This window comes from Aspergillus japonicus (assembly GCF_003184785.1).
Source record: "Aspergillus japonicus CBS 114.51 unplaced genomic scaffold BO86scaffold_61, whole genome shotgun sequence".
In the NCBI taxonomy this organism is placed as follows: domain Eukaryota; kingdom Fungi; phylum Ascomycota; class Eurotiomycetes; order Eurotiales; family Aspergillaceae; genus Aspergillus; species Aspergillus japonicus.
Genome location: NW_020291698.1, coordinates 178,514 through 201,118, shown reverse-complemented (window position 1 = coordinate 201,118; position 22,605 = coordinate 178,514). Strand labels below are relative to the sequence as shown.

At 51.2% G+C, this 22,605-nt stretch overlaps 9 protein-coding genes and 1 non-coding gene across 10 annotated transcripts; 6 read left to right on the top strand and 4 right to left on the bottom strand.

Annotated features, from left to right (window-relative positions):
* Nucleotides 1–574: 574 nt before the first annotated feature.
* BO86DRAFT_403036 (spherulation-specific family 4 protein) lies at nt 575–2,147 on the bottom strand (the record flags this gene model as incomplete). The annotated part of the gene is made up of 3 exons (XM_025673904.1): nt 575–898; nt 1,394–1,751; nt 1,924–2,147. 3 exons carry the CDS (start codon nt 2,145–2,147, stop codon nt 575–577), a joined length of 906 nt encoding a protein of 301 aa, XP_025524116.1.
* A 1,535-nt stretch (nt 2,148–3,682) lies between these two features.
* Nucleotides 3,683–4,969, top strand: BO86DRAFT_382387 (NAD-dependent epimerase/dehydratase family protein; the record flags this gene model as incomplete). Its single annotated transcript, XM_025670810.1, has 1 exon — nt 3,683–4,969. The coding sequence occupies one exon, from the start codon at nt 3,683–3,685 to the stop codon at nt 4,967–4,969; it is 1,287 nt and encodes a 428-aa protein (XP_025524115.1).
* Nucleotides 4,970–6,797: 1,828 nt separating this feature from the next.
* Nucleotides 6,798–8,334, top strand: BO86DRAFT_369283 (mitochondrial 54S ribosomal protein mL54). Its single transcript, XM_025670236.1, has 2 exons — nt 6,798–7,615; nt 7,707–8,334. Exons 1-2 carry the CDS (start codon nt 7,135–7,137, stop codon nt 7,958–7,960), a joined length of 735 nt encoding a protein of 244 aa, XP_025524114.1. The 5' UTR covers nt 6,798–7,134; the 3' UTR covers nt 7,961–8,334.
* BO86DRAFT_412577 (putative glutathione S-transferase) lies at nt 8,129–9,335 on the bottom strand. The gene is made up of 2 exons (XM_025674659.1): nt 9,192–9,335; nt 8,129–9,100 (listed from the first exon to the last, which is right to left on the bottom strand). Exons 1-2 carry the CDS (start codon nt 9,241–9,243, stop codon nt 8,313–8,315), a joined length of 840 nt encoding a protein of 279 aa, XP_025524113.1. The 5' UTR covers nt 9,244–9,335; the 3' UTR covers nt 8,129–8,312.
* Nucleotides 9,336–9,668: 333 nt separating this feature from the next.
* On the bottom strand, nt 9,669–11,604 carry BO86DRAFT_321434 (putative transporter; the record flags this gene model as incomplete). Its single annotated transcript, XM_025668344.1, has 6 exons — nt 9,669–9,693; nt 9,750–9,839; nt 9,892–10,010; nt 10,065–10,905; nt 10,957–11,285; nt 11,338–11,604. The coding sequence occupies 6 exons, from the start codon at nt 11,602–11,604 to the stop codon at nt 9,669–9,671; spliced, it is 1,671 nt and encodes a 556-aa protein (XP_025524112.1).
* A 1,544-nt stretch (nt 11,605–13,148) lies between these two features.
* BO86DRAFT_321386 (TauD/TfdA dioxygenase family protein) lies at nt 13,149–14,601 on the top strand (the record flags this gene model as incomplete). Its single annotated transcript, XM_025668341.1, has 6 exons — nt 13,149–13,354; nt 13,411–13,616; nt 13,682–14,136; nt 14,198–14,234; nt 14,294–14,427; nt 14,488–14,601. 6 exons carry the CDS (start codon nt 13,149–13,151, stop codon nt 14,599–14,601), a joined length of 1,152 nt encoding a protein of 383 aa, XP_025524111.1.
* A 344-nt stretch (nt 14,602–14,945) lies between these two features.
* BO86DRAFT_458692 (uncharacterized protein) lies at nt 14,946–16,007 on the top strand (the record flags this gene model as incomplete). The annotated part of the gene is made up of 2 exons (XM_025677311.1): nt 14,946–15,562; nt 15,901–16,007. Exons 1-2 carry the CDS (start codon nt 15,094–15,096, stop codon nt 16,005–16,007), a joined length of 576 nt encoding a protein of 191 aa, XP_025524110.1. The 5' UTR covers nt 14,946–15,093.
* A 686-nt stretch (nt 16,008–16,693) lies between these two features.
* BO86DRAFT_t261 lies at nt 16,694–16,765 on the top strand. The gene has a single exon. It is a non-coding gene; the product is annotated as a tRNA-Arg (tRNA).
* A 1,100-nt stretch (nt 16,766–17,865) lies between these two features.
* On the bottom strand, nt 17,866–19,323 carry BO86DRAFT_195862 (glycoside hydrolase family 16 protein). Its single transcript, XM_025666713.1, has 2 exons — nt 18,265–19,323; nt 17,866–18,206 (listed from the first exon to the last, which is right to left on the bottom strand). Exons 1-2 carry the CDS (start codon nt 19,059–19,061, stop codon nt 17,909–17,911), a joined length of 1,095 nt encoding a protein of 364 aa, XP_025524109.1. The 5' UTR covers nt 19,062–19,323; the 3' UTR covers nt 17,866–17,908.
* Nucleotides 19,324–21,106: 1,783 nt separating this feature from the next.
* BO86DRAFT_392033 (uncharacterized protein) lies at nt 21,107–22,061 on the top strand (the record flags this gene model as incomplete). The annotated part of the gene is made up of 2 exons (XM_025672726.1): nt 21,107–21,497; nt 21,613–22,061. Coding segments are annotated over exons 1-2 (329 nt in total), but the record flags the coding sequence as incomplete, so codon positions are not given.
* Between the last annotated feature and the right edge of the window lie 544 nt (nt 22,062–22,605).

Sequence of the window (22,605 nt, the reverse complement as noted above, 5' to 3'; positions counted from 1 at the left end):
ACTCTTCTTCCCTTCAAGGGGTAGGTCCAATAGGAGCTTTACTGATGGGGGGATGGGAGAAACAATCACTTGTCCTGTCTTGTCTTTACCTTTTTTTTCTGGTGGTCTTGGGAGTACTAAGAGAAAAAAGGTTCAGTTCAGATGTTGCCTGAGTTTTCCAGCCGCTGTATGTATGGTACTGAGCTAAGCTAGATTTGGCTTAGTGATATTACAGCGCCGTATGCTGATAATCGTATCGATGCTGACAAATGACTTTCAGTTTTCTCATTGAGCTCGTAAATACGTCATTCACATTCATCATGATCTAGAAAATCCTCTTTGCTATACTATAGTATCGTATACCAGACCATATAAGTTCATTCCATTCATCCGAAAAGCGACACAGTCGAAACCTTGATGATTTGGTGAGGAAAAAAGCCGCCAAAACACGCAAAAAGCAGAATATATACTACCACCCCCGTTGGCCGCCAAAATATATGATAGAAGGAACTGTAAGAACTATAGCAAAGACTAGACCAGCCCTTTTTTTTACCAGACGCGCCACACTATCACAGATGCCTGTCAAAGGCAACTCTCATGATTTCGCCATCAGATCGACAAACTGCTCCCATTGGCTCCCGAAGCTGGCATAGTAATTCGTATCGAGATGGGTGATGAACACCTCATCCGCGACCTTGCGCACCTGCTTCACTAGGTTCCGGAAATGCGAGCCCTCCACGCTGGCAGGCACCGAATGCACGACGGCCGTGAGCTGCTGGCGCGTGCTGTTGGGGATCTCCTGGAAGAGTTTAGCCCCCTGGCGGTCCAGGAAGGTCTGGTAAGTCGCCTCGAAGACGACGGTCGAATCAGCGGTGCTCAGGTACCGGGAGTCAGGAATCACGCCGGGGTTGTGGACGACCTGGACAACAAGCGGCGAAAAACGAGTGATGTCAGCCACGAAGGGAACGGCGAAATGTCAATAGCGAACGATTGAAAGAAACAATACAGGTGGCTAGGCTAGTTGGGCTGGACTAGGCTCGAGCCGAGCTAGAAACTAGCCGAGTTTCTCTCTTTCCCGTTGATCTTTCTCAATGGAGAGAAACAACACTGAACAGCCCAAACGGCGATCCGATCCGGACCGGATGGAAATTCGGGTCATCGAGAAAAAACAAAGGGGGCGGAATTCAACAACGAGCTCTGGGGGAGAAAAAAAAACAATCAACCGGCAAACAGCAAAAAATTGACAGTGGAGCAAGGAAAATCATAAAAGGGGTGGAGCCGTCTCCAAGATACTGGGAACCGGAATTTTGGTAAGGAAAGTTATGTAAGTAACCATGTATGGGGAGGGACAATGCCCCCCGGGCCGGCATGGTAATGAAAATACGGGGAAAACGGAAAGAAACGTCTCACGTACATAATTATCCGGCCCAAGGCCAGGATGGCTCTTCACCACGGCCGTCAGCTCTTGAAGATATGCCAAGGTATTCGCATCGTATTGCTGAGGCGTTTCATCAAAGAATATGCCCCGAACCGCAAGCTTGGGGTTGGAACTGTTGGTCGGCCACGCCGCATAGGTCTCGATGTCGCGGCGCACCAACGAGATGTTGCGATTGGCGTACGTGGTAGCGACATAACCTAGTAGACGAACATTGTCATAGGAAGCGAGCTTAGGAACCTCTCGGGTATAGTTGGCGTCAGGCAAGGCATCGGGCCCAGGGCCGCTACCGGGGTTGACCACCACCGTGAAGTTGACGTCGGGATGTGTAGAGACCCTGTGGCGCTTAGCTGAGTCCGCTATACATTGAAGTTACCTGTATCATGCCACGGGGCGAACGAGCATGGACCAGGGAAAGCGTATGTATGGTTGGCCGGGGGGGAGGGGAGGGGGAGGGGGTCGATTTGGGATGGCGCTCAAAGAAGCATGAAGACCGGACAAAAACGTACACTTTCTCTAGCGGATCCCAGGCTCCGGGAGCAGGATACACATAGAGCGGAACAAAAACCGACGCTTTGGGACCCATGCTGTTCTTCTTGTGTAGAGTGACCACAACTGCTGGTGGAATGACGACGGCGAGGATGGCAATGATAACAAAGACGGCGAGGATAACTCGCGAGCGTGTACTGGCGAGACAGCGGCGGTCTCTCACGTGCTTTTCTTGCCCCATCATGATGAACGACGACGATAGACTAGTGGGTGATTATGATGGAACCAGGAGCAGAATAGCTGAAACCGTGCGCACCAACACTTGCGGGCGAGCCAAATTAGTACTGCACTTAGAAGTGGGTTTTGGCTAATGGGGATAGTAGAAGTGGGCTGGTGGGCTGCTCCATAATAGCGGAGTTGCGCCAGAACCGGGCCTTGAAGGACTAGAATTAAGTAGTAGTCTAGTCAGCCTTCTAAACGTAACCAAATAATCTGATGCTAAGTGAGAAAAAAGAGTAAAATGATTTGAGTGAGTGGGTGGTGAGTAAGGGAATTGTGGTAAAGGTAAAAAAAACACAGCAGGTAAAGCGCAAAAAGAGATGAATGGCGCGCGCGAGCCCAAAATAGAGCGGGGCAGGGTTTCGCCCATGCAGCAAAGCAGCAGCAAAGCAGCAGCAGAATAGCAGTAAGAACCAGCAGCAATAGCAACTGCTCCTGCGACTGCTGTTTCTGCTGCTGTTTCTGCTTTGCTGCTGGAACAATTTCTTTTTTCTTTTTCTGGTTTCGCCCCTACTTTTTCAATTCTCCATCCAATTTACTTACCTACTTACTGTACTTTCCCTTTCTTCCCCGTACTCTGGTACTCTCTTGTTTCGTATCGGTGGATATCCGATGATGTATGATGTACTCGAGATTGCTGATGCTCTTTCTCTTGCTCTTGCTCTGATTGTAGTTGCTGTTGCTGCTGCAAGTCTCTGTGGAGGCGTCTAGAGTTCGATCGAAGAGTCCAGTCCCAAGTCATCAACCATTATAATAAAAAAAAATATAATTAAAAATAACCATAAAAAAATAATCACCAAAGAGGCGAGATTCCAACCAACCTGAAGGCTAAGGCAAATCGAATCACTCACTCACGCAGTCACGCACTCTGTCAGTCAGTCAGTCTTTCGTCTAGGCCCGATTGTTCCATCCCAATAAGATCTCTCGCTGACATCGTCGACTCTTTATATTTACTTTTTTTTCTCTTCCACTCTTTCTCTCTTGTCTTCTGCTTCTTCCAGATCCTCTGGTACCATCGTTCGCTCCCACCGATTCCTATCCAATTTATTTTATTCCCTTTTTTTTTTCTTGTCCATCCTCTTTTCTTTTTTATAATTAATATTTCTCTTTGGCCATCCTCCTCTTACACCTCGTCTTTTGCTTCCTTTCTCTGATATCCATTCGCTTCGTATGGCCATGCTCCCTGGTTGTAAATAAGCAAAGTCACCGATCACGATATCATCGCCCAACCTAGCTGGCCAGATTCAGCAGCGGTTACATCGGAGAACCATAGCATAGGGCCGCCACTCGTTCTTCCAAAGGAGTATAAGACTTGGGAACTCCTGTCTTTGATCTCATCACGATTCTGTTCGGAGTCACCCGCCGTCATCGAACGAACCCTCGCTCGAATAAAAGTCTTTCGTTTCCTTGTCATTGTCTGACCAAAGCTTCCTGACCTGCTTCACCTTTGAAGTCGTACTTCCCATCTTCCCAAATCCCCGCCCTCCTTCATTGCCAATAATGGAGAGCCCTCGACAGTCCGATGCAAGCACTCCGGTGGAGCCCAACTCCCCGGGCTTCGTGGATACGCCAGCGACGCAGTCATCCGTCTTGTTTGATGGCAATCTCGAGGAGTTGCTGCGCAACTTCCCCCTCGATCAGTACATCCTCGTTACAGGGGGTCTCGGGTTCATCGGAAGTCACACAACATTGGAGCTACTCAAAGCCAATTATAATGTAATCGTGATCGACAATCTCAGCAACTCCTTCCAGAGCGTCTTCGACCGCATCAAGCTGCTGGCGTCCAAGCATCATGAGCAACAAGGAACATGCATGCCTTCCTTGCAGCTGCACGCTCATGATTTCCGGGATACTGTGGCTCTCCGAGAGCTTCTCGATCAGTACCAAACCCAATCCAGATGGGGTTCCCCCAAGTCCAAAATCGCCGGTGTCATCCATTTCGCTGCTTACAAAGCAGTTGAAGAAAGCATCAGGAACCCTCTGAAATACTATGCAAACAATGTCAGTGGCCTCATCGACTTTGCTACCACCTTGGGTGACTATGGCATCAAAACCTTTATCTTCTCATCCTCTGCCACCGTGTATGGTACCTTGGCCACCTCCGGCCTGCCGCTGAAAGAGGAACTTTGCGTTCACAAAGACGAGACCTTCACGGACCACAACGGATCCGAGCAACTTGTCCAGGCCGGCTGCACAGGCATCACCAACCCTTACGGCCGCACTAAATGGATCTGCGAGGCCATCTTAGCAGACCTCGCGGCCTCCGATCCAGAATGGACCATTGTCGCTCTCCGGTATTTCAACCCAATTGGATGCGATGAGTCAGGTCTCCTTGGCGAGGATCCCCGCCAAATACCCACCAATCTCCTGCCGGTGGTTGTCAAAGTCATGACCGGGCAATATGCGGAACTGCAAATGTTCGGCACAGACTGGGACACTGAGGACGGCACCGCCGTCCGCGACTTCATCCACGTTACCGATCTCGCCCGAGGGCACATCGCTGCCCTCAGTGCCGCCAATGGAGGCAAGTTGGCTGAGAATTTCCGCACCTTCAACCTCGGCACAGGACGCGGTCATTCTGTGATGGAGGTGGTGAACACCATGGAAAGCGTGTCTTCCAAGCCCATTCCCCGGAAAGCGGCTGGACGTCGTGCTGGTGATGTTGGTTCGTGCGTTGCAGTGGCCACTAGGTCACAGAACGAGCTCGAGTGGAAAACTGAGAAGACGCTGAAAGATGCGTGTGTGAGCTTGTGTAATTTCCTTGATGTCAGTGGCCTCTCTGCATAGGCCCGGATACCATTTTAATCACCCTGTTTCATCTATGTGGCGCTTGGTTTGGGTTTTGCCTTTCATGATTCTTTCGTTTATCGTCCTGTGACCGTCATAATTTTCCTTCGGTTACCGATTCTTCGTATATCCCCATGATTCCTGTTCGTGTGTTGGGACATAATTCGACAGCCTCAAGCAACTCGTGATATTTTTTTGCATGATAGAGACGAACGCATTCGCTATTTTCATCCCATCACATAGTACGCACCACTATACTTTACATCTGACTCTGTTGCAAGCAATTGAAGAGGGTCATTGAGTGCGATGCCTTCCACGTTCCTTTCATGTGTAGTGTTAGTAGATTGACAGATGTCACACTTTTGCCGTGGAGCTAGTCCCATGTGCGCTCGAGGACGCTGTAATCTGTTATCATGCTTTATGTGCTTGAGAAGAGTCTGAGATAGTCGACGAGACCAATGCCGTCACGGAATGAGTATGCTTGCTCCAGCCGTCGACAAGCATACATATCATATCATTGAACAGAGCAGGAGACCTTAGGCAATGATAGAGAGGGGGGATGAGGGGCAGGGAGAAAGCATGGGCGATCAAAAGAGCGGAAGGAGTGGACGTTCGGGTGAATGATTAGTCAGACTGCCTGCCAACACTTCATCTTTCGACGCAGATGCAGTCTCTGCAGGTCTTCTCTGCTCTTTATATGTTTAGGTTCGGCGCAGTCAAGCAAGGAAGGCATTCCGGGGAGGGTTATCATGTTCTTATCAGACCTTGGAGGCTAGATAGCACTGCTCACACGATCATCCTGGAGATGAACATCAGAGACTAGCGCTGACAGCGAGAATGTCTAGAACCAATGGAAGGCTTGACTGTCAGACAAGCCATATGTGAACTCCAGAGAGATTGCGCAGCCTGCCTTAGCTTTGCCCTGTTCTCTCCAGTAATGTGCTTCCTGCGGGAGCAGTTGCAGGCATCGACAAGGCGGCAAAGGTATAACGGCAGTCGACATGCATGGGATGTGAGTGATAATGCACGAGGCAACCAGGGACGGGATGGCATGATGCTCGGCTCCTGCAATGTTCGTTGACATTTCCTGTTAGTTGATACCGGCAGGGAAGTCGAGGATCCATCTGCGGACGGAAATTGTCCGCGCGGGAGCAGCGGTGACAGGGACAGTGGGACTGCTAGACGGTTGGAGCATGTCCCAGCTTTGCCGTTAGAACGCAGTAGTGCATCGACAGGTACTCAGAATTCATTGACATGGCCGTCGATTCTAGATGCCGCAGATTACCTGCCAGAAAAATGCGCGGGTGCCTTATCTGTCGAATGTCACTTCGGGTTCCAAGATAGCTCGAAGAAGCCGCATTCGTCGCACTTGGAAGAGTGTAGTAAGAATAATGCAATGCTTGACTATGGGAGCGTTCAGAAAGCGATGTGATTTCAAATAAGAGTAGAGGAATCATTAAAAAGATGTTGATGGCAAGCAAACACATATGAAAACGTGCCTTCGAAACCATGAGTATCTGCATTTAGAATCATGATACTCGAAAAGCGAGAGACATCTCGTAATTTTAACCAGAGTCAATGTTACCAAGCAGATAAGACGTCGTGAGTGACCTCAGAGGCATGATATGTGTTCTGGCAGGACTGTCACGTATCTGAACATGGTCGAGGTGAAGTATATTCGTCGGGCTGCCCGTATCGGTTTATCGCGAAGGTCAGATTCCCGACTTAGTCATCAAGCACATGATTTCTAAATACTGATGATTGAGCTATTGGTAGGTGCGCAGGACGCAGTTGAGACCTTCTTGCAGTCACGGGGATTAGACACAAAGCTTCTCTTGAGCTCCATAACGCCGAAGAATCTACCTTTCCAATAGACTCAGACTGTTTGAATCAAGGAATAGTTGGCAAGTTATTGAATACTGAGCGACACGGTCACGTGTCGGCTCACCTCCGGCTTGGCATCAAATTCATGCCGCAGTTTTCTCGATAAGTGCACTCTCACTGCGTGCCGGTCGGTAGGATTCCATTACACAGCATTTTGATTCAGCGTACACGGCTTGTCTTCGGGCTGAGGACGGCATATCACGACTCCGGTGACCGAGCTACTATCATCCATCCTTTCTGTCTTTAGTACAGCCGAAACCTGCCAGACTTCACACCTCAAAATGATCTGCCAACGATGCCGGACGGGCATCCTGTCTCGATTCCAGCAGCACACGGTTACGTCGCCTGCCCTGTCTGGCGCGCGCCAGCTCTCTCTCCCCATCCAGCGGGCTCAGCTCCGCAACTACAGTGACGGCAAGCCCACCGTGTCCGCCGCACCGCCGCCGCCCAAGCCCCGACAGCCTGGCGTGAGCGACGTGACCGTCGCGTCCGCCGTCTCCTCCGCCACCCCTGGAGTGTCGCAACCATTGAGCACCTCCACGGACGGCGTCCACAGTGATGTCCACCCCGGAAAGGCCCGCAAGGTCGTCGAGCGCCCCCCGAGCAGCTGCCTTGCTGGCACGAAACTGAACGGGCTCAACTACTTCAAGAACAAGCCTGATCTGCTCGCTCTGGAGGATTCGGAGTACCCCGATTGGCTGTGGGGCTTGCTGGATGAGGGCAAGAAGGGGAAGACCGAGCAGGGTGGCGTTGACCCAAGCAGTAAGGGACCCCTAGTAACCAGTGCTACGAAATTCGTCTCCAGCTTCGGTTCTTTTTGACTAACACCGTGCTTCTTTCTCCACAACCACAGCCCTGAACAAGAAGCAGCGCAAGCGCTACGAGAAGAAGATGGCCGCCCGCGCCGCGAACCTCCCTCCCGTGATCCCCATCCACGAACAGGCCAACGATATCACGCCCGCCGCCTACAACCGCGCTCAGGCAGAGGCCCAGGATACTCTGGTTGTCGCCGCCGAGAGTCTCGAGAAGCGGACCGAGATCACCCGGAGCGCGAGAGATGCTCGGAGAAAGGGCATCAGAGAGACCAACTTCCTCCGCGGGTTGTAGAAAATATATATTCTGTATCTTTGGCGAATCTGCGATTTTCTCGGTGGGAGGTTTTTCTTCACGTTGGCCGATACTGTCCCGACTTACGACCCACAATGTACAATGGTATTGGCAACCAGGGGAAGGGCTGGACGGCTGGGGAGGCGGGGGGTGACTGCGTGTGGAAGAGAGATAATTCTCCTTGTAACTCATATTCTCATTTCTTTTTATCATGTACTATTTCCCAAGAACCAGGCGCGAAATGGAATGCTTTCAACACTTTCACTTATTGTAGGCGCAGGCTTCACTTGGAGCGACTTCAAAACCCTCCACTGCACTCCTCCATGACTTTCCGAAAGCAAGCGCAACACTGTCAACGAGGAATCTCCCACTCCGACTCATCCTTCTCCTCGCCCTGGCCCTCCACCCACGGCAAACAAGCCTCCCACAGCGCCCTGACCTCCCCATCCCCCACCCCAAGCATCTCCGCCCAGACCGTCCGATCCCCGCGCTGGAACCACGCCAGAACCGCCACGACCAGAAAGTCCGCATACCCGGGGGTCTTCCCTTCAAAGAACGGGCCGCCACCGCCACCGTCCTGGCCGTCCTCCTTGTTCCCGCGCCGACCCCGCAGCATCATCACGATGACGGCCATGTCCCGCTTCATGGCGTCGAGCAATCGCGCCACCTCGCGGGCATCCCGGGGCCGGACCTCGGAGAGGGGCTTCCCGAACTGCGCCGAGCGCGTCTTGATGAAGTACTCGCGGCCCCGGGCGTCCAGGAAGTCCGCGACGCGGGGGACGACCAACGGGACGGCGTTGATCCAGACGGCGCCCATGAGCTTGCTGACGGCCAGCGCGAGCGCGTAGCTGGCGTCGCCGGAGGGGAAGATCGATGGAGCCGTGGGGAAGGCTTCCTCGAGGTGCGTGGCGATGGCGAGCGAGTCCATCAGCGTGCCCGAGGGGCTGGCGGAGAGGGAGGCCGGGTAGCAGATGGCGGGCAGTGTATAGGGTCGGCCTTCGGCTTGAGGGTGCACCCCTCTGTGGGAGAGGAAGGGGGCGATGTCCGGGTAGCTGAGGAAGGTCTGTGTGTAGGGCAGCTGCTTGTAGTTGAGGACCATGCGGGTTTTGATGGTGTTGGGGGACCAGGCCCGCGCCGACCCTGGTGGGTTTGTTAGCATGTGATGCTCGTTTTGTTTTGTTTTGCCTTGTTGTGATGTGGATGGATTGAAGATGGGCTCTTTGATACTCACCAGAGAGGGTCGACTTGATGTCGAAGAAGTGGATTGGGCTGGAAGTCGACATTGCTTTATTTTCGAGATACAGTACGTCTCCTAGTTTGCTATCAGTTGAAGTTTGTTCGAATATGCTATGACGCGGGGAGGCTTATGGTGGGGAAGTCATCTCTGATTTATCAGCTCCGCCGCCCCAAAGGGAACTAACTAGTAGACACCCTGCTTGCTTATCCGCTCTTCAACCGCGGTCATCTTCCTTGATTCGCACTTTGATGGAGTGAATCATAGTCCAGAATTCTATGTGTGCTTAGTGTGCTTGTGCTTAGGCTGTTGCTTGATTGGTATTAGACATGGGCCCTTGAAATTTTAGTTTCTATGAGATGCTATCTATCGTTCATCTATTTTTAAGTCATTAAGTCCAATGAGACTCCATAGAGTCTCCCCGAGAAAAGTTATGTGTGGGAGCTTCGTAAGGTATATGCCATGAAAGAGGGCTCAATGCGTAAATCGGAAGTCGAGGCTGCGGGGCTGTTAGAAAAGTATTCGTAATCGATGAGAAAAGTCCAGGGGTCTGACCGTTTGTTACCAAGATCCTTGTCGGCGACATCGGCCAGGTATGCCTCTCTCTCGGCACTGGACATAGCGTCCCATATGGCGGCTCTCTGTCTGCATTATAGTCTTAGCATGATAATCAGACAGTGACGTTGGGTGAGCTTACTTGTTACGCCAAATGTAGTAGAGCTTGGCCCCAATAAACACTAGTATACTCCATACGGCCATGGCAATCAGTACTTTGTTGCCAGTATGGTAGTATGGCTTGTCCTTCGCTTGATAGATCTGGGAAAAATTAGCTGACTTTCACCATAGGCTGAGTATTAAGGCGTAACTCACTTGACTGGCAATGATATTGGACGCTTGCACCATCATGTTGTACACAGCGCTAGCAACCGTTCGCGTCCGGACTGAGCCTGCATTTCTGGACGTCATGGCCACAATGATAGCATGAATATAAGGGGCGCCAATCAATAGAATGAGGATGGCCCATCGCCCCCATGCGCTGGCCCCGTCCGGAAGAGCAACTAGTGCAATGAGTAAAACCAAGCACCAGAATTCCATGACGAGGCCAAGCAATAAACGCTGATTAAAGCGCTCGGAAATCCAAGTCCAGAACAGAAGGTTGATGATGAAGATAACATAGGCAGGAATGGTGAGAAGGTTCGTCTGGAAGGTACCGAAGCCAAGTGATTTAAGCTCGAGGGTGATATAGTTTGTTGCAGGTGTGTTAGGAATCATCCATGTCAGACCGAGCAAATAGATCGGCCACATATCATAGTCGCATAGAGCAGTCCAAAGCATCTTGAGTGATACAGCCTGCCGATTGTGCATACTTCCCTTACTAGGGTCGTCACGCAGCACGCGGTTGACAAGAATCTTCTCTTCGCGCTCGTTGAACCAGCCGTCTTTACCCCGGAGGCCACCCTTTGTTTGCGTTGGTGATGCAGGCATCCAGAAGATAGCGATGATTCCGATGATTCCAGTGATTAGACCTTCAAATGCGAAGAGGTACCGCCAGCCACCTTTACCATCAGCATCGTGAATATGAAGGAAGCCAACCGCTAGGAAAGCGCTGACAATCGCAGTAGCTTCGTAAGAAACCCAGAAATAACTGAGTCTGACTGGTAGCTCTTTGGATTTGTAGAAAAAGGAAAGGAAGAGAATAGTGTCGGCAATGCTAATAAAAGTCAGCTAATAAGATCAACTTTGGAATTCGACTTTGTCTTACAATCCACCTTCTAGGAGTCCCAGAAGGGCCCGACAGACGAAATATCCGGTCTTATTCTTCAGGAAGGCCTGGCATGCAGCAACCAAGCTCCATGAAACCATCTGGAAGGGGATCCAGCGATCTGGCCCGACCTTCTTGGATAATAACTGCGAAGGCAGCTCGGCAAATAAGAATGTGAGAAGGAAGATGGTCTGCCCGTTGTTGTAGTCATTGGTATTCATCCCCAGATCCGCAAGCATGGTGTCGGAATTGGCCTGGACGACGTTGCCTCTGTCGAGTTGGAGCGCAAAGAATGTCACGCATGCAAAAGTGCAGATTCGCCAGTCAATCTGGTTTTTTATTAGCTCTGTACGCTAATTGAGAAGCGCTTTCTAGAAATACCTTCTTGATCAGGGCCTTCTCTTCCTCTTCCGTCCACTCAAAGTAGGGATCCCAACGATGTATGCCTTCATACTCCGGGATAGGCTTATAGTACCGGGGATCCTCTGAGGTGTCAAATGCGCCGCCCCCTTTGACACGCTGCACGGCAGCGATTTCGAGGGATGATGTGGACGAGCCTGATGCCACTGCCGTAACGGGGCTCTTTTTAGTGTCATCGCCCGCGGGGACTGTGTCCACGGGGATATCGTGAACATTATCTGAGCCCATCTTGCCAATGGAAAAAAGCTGATGACTTAGAGGCAAGATATGAAGGCCTTTGTTTGCGACAGTCGAGGAGATTTAAAGAACGAGCGCAGGCCGATATGAGCTTTTTGATATGCTTCATCCCAAGCAGGCGAGCTTGAAGCTTCATCACGCAATCTCTCGGCAATATAGGCAGATAGGCTAACTGCGAGATGATGTTCTGTGGAAGGCTTGACGTAGCCAATCATGGCTTGAACATAATGATCCAAGAAAAATTCCAGGCATCTCGAGCGATAAGCTCTGGAGTAAAACAGCGCGTGGTAGGGTGGCTCTTGCGTCGAGACCAACATTAAGCGCAGCCATGGCGGCGAGGTCAGGCCGTCAGGTTGTGGGAGATGATACAACTTTCGATGCCTTGCAGTCTCATGGGGGGTGTCCTAAGTGCGATCACGCAAACGAAGCATAAGTGACGTTATGGGGAACAAGTCAGAGGAAGAAGAGAGTCCGGTAGTTGTTAGTGTGAAGTAGTCGTGGAGTAGTACCAAGTAGGATTCAAGTCTAGTTCGATCTCCGCTGCGGGAAACGGCCGAAGACGCGGCGGGGCATTAATGGGCCGGGATCGCTCAGGCGGTGGCTCACTGGCTACGCTTTACCGAGTCGGTACTTCCACGCCTCTTGCCTTACCATCCCACGATTTCACCATCGCACTGGTCGATGGTGATACGTTTCGTCAGCAATATGGCAACATTCCCTTCAATGCTGATTGGGAGCGAGTATACATAGTACAAGTATACTGCAAAGTTCTTCGCGCACTAATCAAGACCAATGCAGATTCTGGAGTGAACTGCATTGATGCACCCCAGCAAGATGTGCTTGCCTCGATACCCTCTCTCATCTACAATTGCACCGCGAACAATGCATTGACCATTGACCAAACAAAACGAAATGCTTGAAATTCAATTCCTCTCATAAGATGAGGACGATCTCTATACTGAATGCGGGTCAGGTGGGGAAGTGAGCTTGTTTGAGCTTTGGAGGGGGAAAGTTGCGCCAGGGACCATGGCTATCACGCCATGCTGCACTAAACCACGTTTGCCTCAACCAACGTCAACCCTGTGGAACACAGTCTCATCCTCCGGCACTGTTCAAGGTTAACCAAGTTCTGCCATTGTGTATGGGGTACTGGGTACATTGAACAGGTACAAACTCTGGCGAGGGTTAACTTACTAATTATACGACAGGAAGACCGACAATAGGCCATGACTCCGCCTCTCACATTATCTGATCAACGTCCGCCATTCCTCCTCGAGACGAGCACCGATGCCTATATGTCGTTATCGTCGAAACCTTGTACCTAACCTTGTACTTCGTACCCCCTTTGCGAACCAGCAATTGCCGGAAGTCACTCGGCCATGCATACCCCGCAGGAATTGCGTGACGGCGCATCGAGTCTTCGTAAGAATGATGGTGATTATATATGCCAGAGCGTACGGTACTCTTTCCAAAATCAATGTCCCTTTCGAGAAGGAAGAAACTCAACCTAGAATTCTCCATTCTAAACCAATATCATGGCACCATCTATTACTGAGACCCCGACCCTTTCTCTCCGGGCAAAGCCGGTGTCCCACCTGAAGACCGATTCGGGCTTCAACAAAGAGAACTCGATCGGATATGCAGAGGTCTATAAGCATGACGACGAAGTTCAGGGGACAGAGAAGCAGCCGCCCGCATCATTTCCAAACTACCTCCCTGTCTGGGACAACGAGACAGAAAGGTTCGGCATCAGCCCTGATCTCGTGGCCGCCTTTTGACCCCCGCTGACCTTCATAGATACCCTCCTCTGCAACCATTTGAGCACTACGACCACGGCAAGGATGCAGACCTCTCCTTTGCTGATCTCTTGCCCAAGGACAAAGCTCAAGTGGATGACCTCACTCCCACCATTGGCAGTGAAGTCCGTGGTGTCCAGCTGAGCCAGCTGACCAAGGAAGGCAAGGATCAACTGGCTCGATTCGTCGCCCAAAGAAAGGTTGTCGGTGAGTTGTGACTATTGGTCATCGCCGTTTTGCGAGGCCCTGTGCTGATGTCGAGCCTCATTAAGCCTTCCGTGACCAGGACTTTGCGCATCTGCCTATCGACAAGGCCCTCGAATGGGGTGGCTACTTTGGCCGACACCACATCCATCAGACATCTGGAGCCCCCAAGGGCTATCCGGAGATCCATCTCGTTCACCGCGGAGCTGATGACACAAGTGGTGCCGACTTTCTGGCCACACACACCAACTCTATCACTTGGCACTCCGATGTAACGTTCGAGAAACAGCCCCCAGGCACCACCTTCCTGTATCTCCTGGACGGGCCGTCAACTGGAGGAGACACTTTGTTCGCGGATATGGCACAGGCATACCGACGCCTCTCGCCCGAATTCCGAAAGAGGCTGCACGGGTTGAAGGCGGTTCACTCTGGTATTGAGCAGGTCAACAACAGCCTCAACAAGGGCGGTATTGCACGACGAGACCCGATCACATCTGAGCATCCCATCGTCCGGACTCATCCAGTAAGTTGATTCTCGGGAAGGATGAGATCTGTGGATGTATTTGTTCTAACATGCTGTCTAGGTTACTGGAGAGAAAGCGCTGTTCGTCAACCCACAGTGTAAGTTTTGGAATACCATGCGTATCACAGGGAGAAACGAGAGGCTAACCAAGCTTCAGTCACTCGCTACATTGTCGGATACAAGAAGGAGGAGTCGGAGTTCCTGCTGAAGTTCCTCTACGACCACATTGCGCTGTCTGCAGATATCCAGACACGGGTCCGCTGGCGTCCTGGCACTGTAGTTGTTTGGGATGTAAGTGCTTCCGAACCACTGTATAACCGAATACAAAATCAACAAGACTGACTACCACAGAACCGGGTGGCCGCGCATAGCGCACTGTTCGACTGGGCGGATGGTCAGAGACGACACCTCGCTAGAATCACGCCACAGGCTGAGGCTCCTTATGAGACTCCTTTCGAAGGATAGATGATGTCGGACAATGAACAGCGATACATATGGCTACGAGGCAAGGCTACCAGTTTCTCGAGAGATATAGTTAGCGGCATCATGAACAAACAGGACGAATATGACTTCTTATGAAAGACACATTTTACAATATCAACTGCCCATCTAATTTCATACAACAGTGCTTACACAGCAGTTCCAGCGGTGGGTTCATACTGAGATTAGCTGTACCCTCATCATGACACAATGGGATATAAGGCATTGATAACTTCAGCATCATCTGATCCGGTAGGACCAGCATTGTGTCGAACTTTATGACCTCGCGTAGGCCACACAACATCATTATTGAAATCAACGCCCTGAGTCACCCACACTCCAGTCAGAACATCGACTACTCTCTCTGTCATTACCTTCTTCGACCTCTCACCACCACCATCTTTCCCACCAGTATCACTACCACAACCATCATTACCATCTAAATTATATCCAGCAAACCCAACCATCACCACCAAGATGTCCAGCCAGCCTCCCCGCGCACCGAGACATTACCCTCAGGGCCAGCACCTAAGCCGTCACGCCCCAACCCACCCCCAAAAGAACGACGAAGACACCCCCATCGACCAACTCCGCGCCGAGCTAGGCGCCCACAACCTGCAGTTCGGCATCTTCAAGCAGCAGCTCACGAGCCAGCTCACCGCCCTGTTGCAGAGCAACAACGCTCTGATCCAGACGCACCAGACCCTGCAGCAGGAGAACACGCTTCTGCGCGACGAGGTCGCCCGCCTCGGCCGCGAGGCCGCCCACCAGCGCGCGGAGCTGGCCACTCTGCGGTCCGCGGTGCACGCGGCCGCCGGCGAGCGCCAGGAGGATCTCCTCCGCGCTGACAACATCATGCAGGGCATGTGGGGCCAAATCCAGAATCTTTGGACGGAGTTGCGTGCGGTCGATGAGAAGGCCCGCAGCGAGCTTTTTGGGTGGTTGAGTGAGTTGGATACTAATTAAATTACCTTGTGGGGGGAGGGGGATGAGGGGGGGTGGTGTAAGGGAGGGGAAGTTCTATCATGGAGATATACGATATACTGCATTGCGGAGGGGTTGGTGAGATGGAGTTTGGGGGTAAATCGTTTTGGGTCTGAGTTTTCTTGGGTAGGGAGATGTGTGTTTTTTGAGGGAGTGTTTTGGAGCTCGGATTACGGTGTACGGTGTATCACTTTGCTTCTTAGGGTTGTGATGATGTTGATTTAGGGGTTATTGCATTGGAATGCAACTTGCTGGTCTCGAGTCTGGTGTATTTTTGTAAATTGGTACTTTCGCTTGTAGGAGGGAGTGACGTCCTCCTCGACTATAGCATTCTTAACTTCCCTCTCGCCTTCCTGTATATGTGTAGCAAGATGCTCATCCACCGAGCATACCACTCCCTTAAATAGAGCCCATAGTATCTGTAGTATCTGAGGCGAGGCGCCTCTCTCCTATCTACAAAAGATCTACTGGGTGTTATGCGCAGTAACAATCCGATTTCCTCTCTCTCTCCCCCACCCATAATCCCAAGTCGGCCATTGCGTCGAACACTAGATCGAAACTCATGAAGCTTGTTCTCCCCATTCTCCGTGTAAGAATAGATGAGGTTATGGCCAGCTGATACGTAAACCCCGGGTTTCGTCTGACACGAACCCTGCCCCATCACAAACCCATCAGTGCGACTTCAAGTTCTGCCCTGTGGCGGGCTGTGTGATCTATGTCATGACTACGTATGTCGACTCACGCAGATCCGAGCTACTATGCAATTCTTATGTAGGGGCCGGTATATCGGTATGCGACGTTCTGGTACCGTTATATAAGTGAAAAGAGAGCGATGAGAACATATACTCTGCCGCATCAGAACCAAGTCCCCAACTCCCGCTGTGAAGATGAAGCAGATAGGACGGGCCCTTTTGCAAAACAGCAATAAGAATATATTTTACTTGGAGTCAGCCAAGAATGTGATAATAAGGTTGGCAATTTGTAGTGACGCTGTGTTGTAGGAAGTAGTAGAGAAGCATCAAACGAAGTTACTCATGATTATCTGTAAAGTTTGAATATGGTGTCAAAGTTAGATGATATACCTTCAACAGCTGGTCTCGTGGCGCAATGGTAGCGCATTAGTTTCCGGTACTAGAGGTTGTGCGTTCGAGTCGCACCGGGATCGTTTTTTACCCATCGCGAGACCGTCTCTTTCTCGATCAGAGCAAACCAAACCAACCACCTTTATCTGTTTGCTGTCGCTATTTCTTTTGTGGCATACGCCGACAAGGCCCGAACACACCGAGGCACGAAGCACATGACGTCAGGCCGTCTGAAACCCAGTCAGGGCCCATGGTTCATATCAGACAAGGCTTATCGATCTATCTTCGGCCCCAACCGGCACACTCGTCCACCACACCAGTGTCGCACCTCTGCTTCATCTTCAGCGGTCCAGCCCGTAATCCCACTGAGCCAGATGACAGGCAAGCCAAACCAACATTAAGATACCGTTTGAGGTGGTCCGAGGCCAGGACATAGCCCAGACCTAAATCCGTGTATCGGTGATCAATCCCTAAGGACTTGCTCAACTCGGCGGAGGGGGCTCTGCAGCCCCCACCGTGAGACCATTTTGCTTAGGTGATCTCGACACAGCGGGTGCTCGCCAGAAGGGGAATCGGAACGTCAGAGTACCGTAAGACTCAGAAACATACATGGAACTGACCGGGGAGCCTCCAGCTCAGACCTGGACATAGATAAGAGATAACAGGAGCTGGAAATCTGTTAAAGTCTATCAAACTGGAAGGATGGGGGCGCAATAAAAGCAGCCTGGCCCAATTCAGAACTCCCGCACGCCCGTCTAGGAGAAAGAGTAGAAGGAAACAGTAGGGTCTTATAGGACCACACGCACATAGACTCGTATATACAGGAAGTAGTAAAGGTTTGTTGGCCCTGGAGTCTCGACAATCCAGAGAGGAAGATATAGAAACAGAGATTGAGGAAATGAGAAGCGTCGCAAAAGTGTACAGGATGAAAAGAAATAAGAGATCGACCAAGGTCGAGAGAAGAACTTCGTGGCAGGAATAGATGCACGATCACCAGGAGCTCAAACAACAAGAACAGCTCACGCACAACCTTGGCCAGCAAAGCAGGAGCGAGGCTGGTCCGTTTTGTCCCGAGGACACCGTGCCGATCGGGGAGGCGAGACGCAAGGATCCTTGCATATGGAACCGAGGGAGATGGTGACTTTTCCGACCAGAGCGTGTAAGTAAACCTTCGTTTTCGTCATCGAGCAGAGGGGTACTCTGTTTCAGGTGATTGATGACCGTGGCTATGATACCGGTTTGTAGCCAGATTTGCTTCTCCATTCAGTCTGTTTCCAGTTTTGTTGGAAAGAGTCCATCTCTGTCCGCTCCGTGTTCCACTTGGCGTCGTCCAACGCGTGTTCAAGACGACCCTTCTTGCGCTGGCGCACGAAGAACAGGATGAATGCGGCGAGGAGCATGGCTCCGACCGCCGCAGAGCCAGCGTACACACCGATCTTGGCACCGGTGGGCAATTCGGCCCATTTCTGAGCCAGAGTCTTCTCCGGTTCCTTGTTCAATTCCACGGCAGCCGTCGAATTACCCCTGGAGGCTTAGAGTTAGTAGTGCGTCATTGAATATCTCAATGGCGAGGAGGACTTACGTTACGACCTTGATGCTCTCCCACGAGCCCGTATGGTTGGTATATTCGTACTCTTTGCCGGTGTGGAAGTCCTGCACGCGCACTTTCTGGACGACCATGTTGTACGGACCAGCATCATAGTCGATCTCTCCTCCTGCCCACTCGATTGTTCCGAGGGGCTCGCTCGGGTCGCCACCGGGCCAGATACCATAGCGGAGTGTGCAGGGGGTTTGCGGATAGTTCTTGCCGTCCAAGGCATCCTCGTACTTTAGCGTGCGCACCAATGTGCCGTCAATCCACCACTCCAGTTTCGCGGCATCCCAGTAGGTAGTGTAGTTGTGGAACTCGGTGTCGGCGTTGGGAACATAATGGAAGCCTCCGCGGTCAAATGACGTATCGTTACCCTTGCCAAAGTAGTTGGACTGGACTGAGCTGGTGTTGTAGCCTACCCACTCCCAGTCGATCTCGTCCAGGTCATCGGACTCCAACACGATACTGCTAATCACACCGCCACCTTTGGCCATCTTGACCCAGGACTCAACGACACCGAAGAAAATGTAAAAGGTCGACTTGATAGTGGGGGAGTCCAGCTTCTTGGCGATGGTGAAATTCGCGCCGGCGTCGGTGATGGCGATATGACCGTTGGTGGTCTCCCAGATCTTGGAATCAAGCGTCTCGTTGAATTGCCACGAGAAAGTCGTGCCCAAGGCGGGATCCGACGGGCATGTGGCATTGAGGGGGTTGCATGTGGTTGAGGTCTGAGCAGCCACTAAGTAAAGCTGGGCCACGATCAGAGCCAGGAGGTTAAAGAAAGACATATTGGACGGATACGTCCTTTAGGATCACCACGCTTCAGATACTGAGAAGTATGTTCCCCTCGTTTTGTCAATGATAGTATTCAAGGGCGCAGAGGCGAGTCAGGCCAACTGCGGGTCACACACGCTTGCTTCCTGGCAAGATAAGGTGCGATAAAGGGGCGTTTCCTGGCAGTGCACCCGGGGGTGAGTGTTTGAGATCGATTCTCTCTAACGGTCCGTAAGGAGTGTGACCGAAAGCGTGGGGAAGAGGAAGAGAGAGGAAGAGTCAAGTCTCAAAAGAATGGCAGTGCGATCGAGTCGCACGAGGAGATTGAAAACCACCCACAAGAAGGGATGAGAGAGGAAAGAGGGATGGAACTGATGCGGAGGAAGAACGGACGGAGGGGAGGGGAAGAGAAAGAGACATTTAATTTACTAGATACTCGCTGACCCCAACCACAATGACTAGTTTTTTTTTAACCCTTCTCTTTTTTTTTCTCTCTCTCTCCTCCTCTCTTTTCTTGTCCGATCATAATAGTTAGAATTATGAGTTATTCTTTTTTTAAACCCGAAATGGAGACACGGACAAGGCGCATGTCTCTCATCACAGCTGCGAGTCTGCAGTCGATGTCACTAGTTTTTGGCCCTAATCATTTCAGGGGCTGCTCCAAACAGGAAACCACCCGACTCATGAAGGGAGACTAGTCCTGAAACAGTCTGGTATGCCACAAATCTACCCTGGTTCGGCTGGCTAGCGTGGTCCCTGGCCCTGGATTTAGTCCTAATGGGGCTTAGTGCCATCCCCACGACCACTGAAGGGCTCGGATTGTTCCCTGGACCAACATGATTGGGTCGAGTAAGGCCGAAGATAGATCCGTACACCAATCAGGGTTCTGCTTCAGGGGAACAAGGGGTTCACTGTCAAACACAAGCAGCAACTCCGGGATGAGTCCACAGTGTGAGCACTGAGAACTGCTGGCTGGGAAAGGAAAGAGTTCAACTGATTGAAATGATAAGCGCACCGGTACAGCAGCTGCAAAGGAGTTAATTGAGGGATCATCAACCAGGAATGATACTTATGTACCCATGATGAAGCAATGAGTGCTCCTTACTACCTAGAAAGAGCTAATGGCACCGCCACTGTACCTGCAGCCACTGCCGAGCTCCCTCTGCAATTGCCCATCGAATGACCTTGCGTCCCACCCACCCACCCACTTTGAGGCACATATACTCCACGGTTCCCGAGGGACAATCAACCAAACAAGCACAGCTAAAGGCATGGAATTTCACTCTCCCTGGAAGGATCCATTCTTGGCCTCAGCACAGCACAAGAGGGTCGGTGCCGTGGCAGTTGATTTGGATTTGCTGATTTGCCGGTGGCAAGTCATGTAGAGTAGTAGGTTTGTGGCGAATCGAACTCAGTGCTTCTACGTACGTACCAGTAGATATCGGGATTGTAACGCCGTGAGGGGTGAGAAAAGGGGGGAGCAACAAGGGTAGAATTGTCAACGGTGTTTGAAATTGTTTTTGCATCCGCACAAACATTTGATTCCCCCACCCCCCTTCAACTCTCCGCAGCCAACGGTTTGCGCGAGTCTCCCAGAGCCAAGGCAAGGGAACACAACTGCAGATAAATTCGAAACATGGAGATGTCGTGTAGCCGGAATCGTGCCAATCCATGCCTAGTACTCTGTATAAAAGTGTTTAAGTTGTTGCGATGGACAATCATTGACAGGTTAATCTATTAATGTCACTGCCTACGGATGAGTACCGTATATTGGATGCGACTTCGACACGAACATGCTCGGCGCTGGACCGTCTAATTTCCAGTGCCGATTCACCCTACTTTCGCCCAGATAGGCAGACAGGCAGATAGGCGTTGCATAAAGACCAAGAAGGATATAAATGGAAAGGATGGAACCGTTCCCACTTGAGAGAATCAAGAACACCACAACTTTGCAGATCAATTGACCATGCTCATGCTCATGAATCTTATAAGTAGGCGTCGGACAGTTTATCAATTCGATTCATTCAGGGTATTATTATAGCATAAACGTTATAACCATGTACATACATCGTGGTTCGAACCCCGAGAACCACATTAAACGTCCCCCTCCCCCAGCTTCCCCTACTTCCTTCCTTCCATTCCTCATCCACTTTTCATCAATTAAGATAGACTTTCGCTGGCCTCCTGACCGAGCTCCTCGGCTTCTCCACATAGTAGTATGACGGGCTCCGTCGATGTCGGTGGCGATGGCGCGCTCGGTTGGTAGGCAGATTGGTCTCCCCATAGTCGGGCTCGCTTTCCATCTCATGATTCATGGCACAGAGCTTCCAGAGCCAAAGGAGCAGCAGGGTGCCTGCCATCGTACCGAGGACGATACCCGCGATGCCACCCCCGGAGATGGAATTGGGGCAATTGGAGTCATTCCGATTCTGGAGAAGGTGGATTGGTGCCTGAGGAAGGAGGAAAAGTCAGATGTCATTTTTCTGCTGGTCATGTTCGTTCACGGAAGACTGGACTCGGCCCGCCCGCGCGAGAAGATCCACGGAACAGCAGGGTTCGACCTACCATGGGTGTGTGGTGGTTGGTGTCAATGTACTGTACTGGCTGTACCGTGCACAATTGATATCGAGGTCAATTGCTTTATGGTCCCCTCAACACAAGCACAACCTCCAGGAACGAAAGAAAATTAACTAACAGGGAAATTCAGGAGGGGAAGGCTTGGAACCATATATCATCATCGTCAACATCATCATCATCATCTTCTTCTTCTTCTTCTTCTTCTTCTTTTTCTCTTCATCTTGTCCATACGTTCCCGCAGCGGCTGGGCTGGTGTTCCCATTGACGTCAACCGTACGTCTTTGGCTTTGGATACCCTCTCACACAAACTTCCGTTAACCCCCTCCCCCCGCCTCTCACAAACCTCAGCTTGGCTTTCTGATCTTGATGAGCGGATGGCTTATCCTTCCGATCGCCTGCCAATAGGATCAATTGTAAGCATTGCGCACTGCGAAGTGTCTTGCGCGCATGGATGAGTTTACTTTTCACGTGTCGGGTGTGGTGGGGATACCGCGGGATACCGCGGGATACCTCGCTGCGCGTTATTGGTCCAACTACCGACTACTTCGTAGGAAACTCCTATGTAATGTGTTGGGCCTTGTTTTTGGGGACTGACCTGCATGAAATCGCGCAGACGGGGGGCTTGAATCTCGTCTTTTCTTTTGTGGTTTCCCCGCATCTGTGAAAAAAGTGGACTTCAAGACGGCGTTGTCGAGATGCTAGACTACAATGTGTGTGTGTGTGTGTGTGTGTGTGTGTGTGTGTGTGTGTGTGTGTGTGTGTGTGCGCGCGCGTGTGTGTGTGCTACGCTCTCGATGTATGCGTAGCACAGTATCAGTTCTAGATCAGATCGATTGTCTATCTCGAGTTCAAACTCATTAAAGCAATTGGAGGCTAGTGGTTTACTATCATTTCGGGAATCTATCCTGAACCCCACTTAGCACCAAAAACACTTTACCTGGCGCGCCATCAACCACTAGCCAATGCTTGTGGTTGATGTCT

Excerpts from the sequence above, each read along its gene's own strand:
- BO86DRAFT_369283 (XM_025670236.1), top strand. The coding sequence starts at position 7,135 with ATGATCTGCCAACGATGCCGGACGGGCATCCTGTCTCGATTCCAGCAG. Across the intron at positions 7,616-7,706 it reads GGGTGGCGTTGACCCAAGCA|CCCTGAACAAGAAGCAGCGC; the intron begins GTAAGGGACCCC and ends CCACAACCACAG.
- BO86DRAFT_412577 (XM_025674659.1), bottom strand. The coding sequence starts at position 9,243 with ATGTCGACTTCCAGCCCAATCCACTTCTTCGACATCAAGTCGACCCTC. Across the intron at positions 9,101-9,191 it reads CATCAAGTCGACCCTCTCTG|GGTCGGCGCGGGCCTGGTCC; the intron begins GTGAGTATCAAA and ends CAAACCCACCAG.
- BO86DRAFT_195862 (XM_025666713.1), bottom strand. The coding sequence starts at position 19,061 with ATGTCTTTCTTTAACCTCCTGGCTCTGATCGTGGCCCAGCTTTACTTA. Across the intron at positions 18,207-18,264 it reads GAGAGCATCAAGGTCGTAAC|GGGTAATTCGACGGCTGCCG; the intron begins GTAAGTCCTCCT and ends CTAAGCCTCCAG.